This window comes from Myotis brandtii, unplaced genomic scaffold (assembly GCF_000412655.1).
Source record: "Myotis brandtii unplaced genomic scaffold, ASM41265v1 scaffold120, whole genome shotgun sequence".
NCBI lineage: Eukaryota > Metazoa > Chordata > Mammalia > Chiroptera > Vespertilionidae > Myotis > Myotis brandtii.
Window position 1 is genome coordinate 6,611,932 of NW_005354174.1, and position 6,704 is coordinate 6,618,635.

Genomic DNA, 6,704 nt, shown 5'->3' on the forward strand with positions numbered 1-6,704 from the left:
GCCACGCGGGGGTCCCATGTGGCATTTGAAGAAAGAAGGCGTGGTCAATAATCAACCCAAACTTTCTCCTCCAAACTGCTGACGCGACTCTCAGGCTTCTCAACTCAGCCAGCTGCCTGCAGGGATGGCCAGCTCTCTGTGAGGCCTGCCAGGGGAGGGATGGCCCCGCCGAGGGATCGAGGGCAACGAGAGAAAAATCCCTCCTGTCGATGTTCCATGGCCAGAAACTACCCTTGGCTGCTGCTGTGTCCTTTCCAGGCAAATCCCACAGCCATGCACCAAAACCACTGAGGTTTTCTTTGCTAAGAAGACCCCATGGCTCCCCAAATTCCCCCCAAGTCCCCGTGCTCCCAGCCTCCCGCCCACAGGGACCAGAAGAAACCCTTTTCTCAGCACTAGAAGAATATTTGGAGCAGCGAGGGCACGCTGCTGCCTTCTCAGGGGTCTTCTTATGAAGTGTCTGAGAGGCCACCGTGGCTGGGAGCGCTGGCTGGGCAGCCAGGGACCAAGGTGAGGAACGACTGTTGGCAAGAAGAGGCATCAAAACCCCCAAATGGGGAGGACAGTTCATGAGGAAATACACTTGCCTGTGAGGGCGAGGCTGGCGCTGGGAGGGTGAAAAGGGGCTAAGCTTTCTTATAGCTACAGTTTAGCTGTAACAGTAGCTCTAGCTCTTTCCTTGGAGGAAAAACCAACTGGTGCTCTCTGTATGTGACTGTTGGTTTCCTCTCACTGTGCACACTTTTGTACCGAACCAGCTAGAGAGTCCTCCCTTGTATATTTATTCTGCTCACTAGTACTGAAGCAACAGTAAAAAGATGCCTTTAACAAAAATAAAAAAAATAAAAATAAAATGTGTATGAAAATGCAGAGGCCTAAGCATAGCTGTGACAGTCCGGGAGAAGAACACGACTGGAGAGCTCACACACCAGGCCCCGAGACTAAGTAAGCGATAGTCATGAATGCAGTGTGGTTTGGGCAGGAGGGTGACCACTGTTACAGAAGAAAACAAACAAAAACAGACTCACATCTATGATCAATCTGATTCCTGTCAAAGAAAGTATTGCGGTGCATCAGGGAAAGAAGGATCACTTAATAAACCCTGTTGATTGGATGGCCACATGGAAATATGGGATCTTGCCCCTTATCTCACTCCATTCACAGAATGAATTCTAGAATTGTAGATATACAGAGATAGGTAAAACAATAAAACTTGCAGAAGGAAATGCAAGAGCATTTTTGATAATTGGAACTACTAGGCAAGGATTTTCGAAATAGAAAACAGAAAGACATAAAAATAATATTGTTAAATGTAAATCCATTAAAAAACAGGAGACCAGTAGAAAATGAAAAGGCAACCTCAGAGTGGGAGAGGATATTTGCAACCCAGATATTGAACAAGAAGTTCACATCTAGAATAGTTAAAAGTGCTACAAATCAATAACAAAAGGACAGGCCTTAGACATATTGGCAGTCTTATATAAATTAATGATCTCTCACAAAAGAACTCTAGATATAATCGATTATTGTGTTCATTGATTTTCCCTGTTAAGGATATTAGTTTTCAGACTTTAAAACACAGAAATAATGATCTTTCTGCAAGCCTATCTACCTACCCACCTACCCACCTACCTACCTACCTATCTACCTATCTCTACATATATCTGGAAATATTTGAAGGGCAATTTCTTATAATTTATCTAAATATGTATTAAATGCATGAAAATGTATTTTGAATTTGTATACAATTGTATATTAGTATTTGTATAATATAAATTGTATATGTCAAGTTACTCAGAATATAATAACATGGATACTGTACTAGAGAAAGAGCAATAACTTATTATGACCATATTCGACAGAGACTGCCAGATGTTGGCCCAATATTCATTTGTACTTTTAGGGCAACATTAGACACAGCTTTAAAACTGCAGTCTCTGACCTTGTAGATGGAGCTTGCCTTTTATTAATATTGTTCCAGTGAATCAGATGCAAACGGCATCATTAATTTGCTACTGACAGGTCCTGCAGCAAAGCCCTTAAAAGGGTATTTGACTCACCTGATAGGGGCCCTCGGCCCTTATCCCCCCTGCCCTTTTCCTTCCCATATGTTCAGAGCTGCAGAAGCATTTCACAATCATTATGGGAAGGTTGGATGGCAGAGACCTTAACCCTGACATCTTTGAACTGCCAATATAGCAGCCTATTTTTGAACTTTTTGTTACGTGAGGAAAACATAAAGGGCCTGTGTTGTTTAAGCTGTGGACACTTGGGTTTTCTTTTACATGTAGCTAAAGTAATGCCTGAGTCACCCTATAAGGAAACTGCAGCACCCTCTTTACCTCGTTGTTACTGCTTTAAACACCAGCCATTCACAGAAATGCATCCAAGCCCTTTGCTGCTCCTAATTTGACCACCACGTTTTACTCTGAGGTTTTTGGAAGCCAGAGTTACACAATAAAAGGAGTGTGGTGTTATTTGTTTTAAACACTTGGAAGTTGAATGGAATATGGAATGATGTATGATAACGCAGAATCTCTTGTATCTATGGCAACTGAGAACTCTGTGTTTCTATACAGCTTTAAGTATTTTACAAGAATTGCTTTTTATTATTTTGTTAAATTGTGGAATAAGAATGGAGTGGGCTCTTGCATTCTCGGTCAGTATAACCTAAAATAACATATTTCATTACCTTATAATATCAGTTACTTATTTTGAATTTTTCTTAATGTTTAGGTATAAAAAGTCTTTTCGTGTGCTTTCAATTGTTTGCTATTTTGATTATAGAAGTCTAGAGGCCCGGTGCATGAATCCGTGCATGGGTGGGGTCTGGCTGGCCCATCCCGATTGGGGTTTGGAGGGGCCAGTCAGGAGCAGGGCCAGCCAGAGGGAGGGGCTGCAGGCTGTTGGTCGGCTGGCCCTGCCCCCTAGTTCAACTCCCAGTTGAACTCCTGGTCAAACTCCCAGTCAAGGGGACAATTTGCATATTAGCATTTTATTATATAGGATAATTCTGTTTTTTTGATAGAAGATATTCTATTGTACAAACGTTGAGTATAGAAAACTCTTCATTTTTATTTTAAGTATTTAATATTTGAAAATTTTAAATATTTATTATTTATTTTACTATTCAATCTGTGCTGAAGAAAAATAAGAACCAAAAATCAATTTTATATAAAAATCTCTCTTAAAAGTACTAAATAAACCATGTCTTCCCACCTTGATTTATCTTCTCCTTTTTCTTTCCCTCTTGCTTTTGCCTGCCCTTTCATTCATCCTTAAGAATTGAATACAGCATAACAAGGCAATGAGTTAATAATTAAGATTCAAGAGAAAGAATTATATCCTAGTTCCTTTTACTAGGGAGCACAGGATCTAGATGAGTAAACGAAGCTCAAACCTTCGAAGCATTTCCATAGTACAGAGAAAAACACAGTGTCCTAGAGGAATACAGATGTCAAGTCCTGGAGCCCAGAGAGGACGACACATTCCTATCAGTTGGAAGGATTATAGAAGAGACATGAGTCAACTTTCAAGATGGACTGTTTGGAAGAGGAAACGCATGAAGGGACTCTCCTGATAGTGGGAGATCCAAGATTGCCACGGCTTGTTTGGGAAATGCCAAGGTTATTGGAGTGTAGGGAGGGTAGATTGCCAAGGCCAAATTAAGAAGCCACCTGCTTGAGGTTTAATGTGAAAAGCACTGAAGGAGAGCCTTGTAACCCACATCTTGAGTTAGAAACCAACGAAAATGAAGTGGGCTTGACTGTGCTTCCTTAAACAACTTCTTAATAAATTCACTTTTTATCACAATATTGATTATCTATGGGCCAACAATCGTAGAACTTAGTCAATTACATGTTAATTTTTTTATTTTCTTGACTTAAACAATTAAAATATACCAAAATAACAGGTATATCTTTTATTACTTTTATCATCTTTAAATGCATCATTATGATTGGTGAGGTATTTAAAATTTGTCATTTTAGTGAATGGACAAATAAAAACATGGACTATAAATTTTTCAAAATTTGATGTTTGATTTTTTAATTTTGTAGATGGAAAAAGTGGAAGCAGATCTAACTAGATCCAGGTCTCTTCGTGAGAAACAATCAAAGGAGTTTTTATGGCAAATGGAGGATGTCAAGCAAAGATATGAACAGCAGGTAGGTCCTTCATTTTGGTGATGCCATTTAATTCTTAAGGCACATATAAACTCTTCTAAATACCTCTTTATATCACAAAATCGCTGTACATGAAAATATTACTAGAACATTATTACCAACATATATGAAATATTTAAAATATTTGTTTCAATGAAATCCAGAAACATCTTCAGCCTTAGTGTTAATAAAAATTCAAATTAGAATTGACAGTGTACCATCGAAAGTTGGCAAAAGTTTAGAAAAATTGGTCTTTTCATAAGTTGCTAGTGGCATTATAAACTGTGCAGCCTTTTGGGAAGGATTTTGGTTGTACCCTCCAAGAGTTATAAGAAATGTTTACACCTTCTGGCCCAGTTATCCTCAACCTTGAAAATCAGACAGAAGTATTTAAACAATGATGTTAATTATTTGTCAGATGATGGAATCATGGATGATTTTTTTCTACACCTCCCACTTTCCATAGTGTGACAGCGTCAGCTCTTTTAGTGTGACAGTCGCTTTTTAGTGTACAGATACATGCATATAAGTTTGTTTGAAAGAATGTTAAGCTTCAAAGGCTTTTCTCAGAATGATAAACTTAAAAATCTACCAAACTTTTGTCTTTTATAGTCTTGGTCAAAAATAATTAATAAGGAAAATCAATTCCTTAAATAATTTCTACTATTAATAGAAATTAGACCCTATTGTCTCAATTTTTCTGTATTTAATTTTCATGAGAAAGAGATAAATGATATAAATGTTACACAAATGTATAACAGGAATTTAAAAAACCCACCCTGGCATCGCTCAGGTCAGTGCAGAGTGCACCCATTTTTATCCTTCCTGTGTCCGGAGGCCTGTGCATTCGAATCGATGTTGAGAATGAAGACCCCAGGCAGAAACTAACTCAGAAGACATACAGGCGGGAGTGTGAGCTAGTAGATTTTAGAAAAATATTTGTCCATATGATAATATACAAAACTTAACAAACGTTTTTTAGCAGAAAATTCTGTTAACTGCAACAGTATTCCCTAATGTTAAAGTTTGTTTTATTTTTGCTGTGAAAGTTTGTCAGGAGAAAGGATAGGCCTGTGGTAGTGGTCCCTACAAGCCAGCACACATTCTTTAAAAATGAAGCTGATTAGTGTCCAGCTGATGTGGCTCAGTGGTTGGGCGTTGACCTATGAACCAGGAGGTCATGGTTTGATTCCTGGTCAGGGCATATGCCCAGGTTGCGGGCTCAATTCCCAGTAGGGGGCGTATAGGGGGCAGCTTATCAATTATTCTCTCTTATCATTGATGTTTCATCTCTCACTCTCCCTTCCTCTCTGAAATAATAAAAAAATATGTAATATGTATTTTTAAAATGAAGCCAATTAAGCTCATTTCCTTCTTTGATCAGGGGGGCCAGGCTGATGGAAGGGGAAAGAGGAGTAGATGTACTATATCTGGACCTCACTGAGCCACCTGACAAGGTCCTTCATGAAGGAAATATAGGAATAGGGTTTAGATGTTGGTACATGCCTGTGGTGAGGTGTGTTTGAAGGGCCATTTCTGAATGACTAGTATCCACTTGAGGTGGGATTTCTACATGTGTCAGTCACTGGATGATGACACAGAAGTAAAGTTTCCTTCTTAGAGTTTAAACAGCTGAAATTAAGAAGATGAAATTTATTGGGGTTGAATATAAAATCCCATGCTTCAGTTTAGAAGATCATCTGCAGAAAGTATGTGGAGGGGAAGGTGTAAGGGATGTGAGTGGTGTAAGGTGGGGGTGACAAAGAAGACATAAACACCTGGGACAATGGGATAAAAGAGGTGAGAGACATAATGTCCAGGATATTAGTTATATACTAGTGGCCTGCTGCACAGATTCATGCACATTGAAAGGAAATTAATTAGAAGGTGGCTAGTGAGGCAGGACTGGGCAAGGCAGGCCGGACACGCCCTGGAGCCAACCTCCCATAGTCCCTCTTGGCGGGCTGCACCTGGGGTGAGCTGTGGCTTGAAGGGCGTCTGTGGAGTGAGTGGGGTCCCTCTGGCAGGTGGGGTCTCTCGGCCTGGCCAGCAGGGAACCGGCCGAAACTGGCTCTCTTTATTCCCCCGAGGGGTTCCAGAGTGCGAGAGGGCACTCTGCAAAGTTGCTGTCTTAGAGGGTGTGGAATGCAAACGCAAGTGTGCAGTAAACCAGATTGGGGGCCGACAATGTCCCAGCAACAACATAACCCACGGCCGAAGGTGGAATTGCATGGCCCTGCAAGGAATCGGGCTCCCTCCTCTCTGGTTTCGGGGTACATCACCTGAGAACTGCTGCTGCCAAGTCACTGCAGCTCAGCAGCTCCTGCATTTAGTGTCTTCCCCCTGGTGGTCATTGTGTGTCATAGCTACCAGTCGGATGGACACTTGGCATATTAGCCTTATATATATATATACTAGAGGCCCGGTGCACAAAAATTTGTGCACTCGGGGGGGAAGGGGGGGGTCCCTCAGCCCGGCCTGTGCCCTCTTGCAGTCTGGGACCCCTCAGGAGATAACGACCTGCTGGCTTAGGCCTGCTCC

At 40.9% G+C, this 6,704-nt stretch overlaps 1 protein-coding gene across 3 annotated transcripts in view; it reads left to right on the forward strand.

Annotated features, from left to right (window-relative positions):
- Positions 1-6,704, forward strand: part of CEP112 (centrosomal protein 112kDa) — a 323,660-nt gene that overhangs the window by 103,619 nt on the left and 213,337 nt on the right. For all 3 annotated transcript variants that reach the window (XM_005858692.2, XM_005858691.2, XM_014532494.1), the window contains one exon: positions 4,059-4,166. In XM_005858692.2, the coding sequence (XP_005858754.2) occupies positions 4,059-4,166 (108 nt within the window). The remainder of the gene's footprint in view (positions 1-4,058; positions 4,167-6,704) is intronic.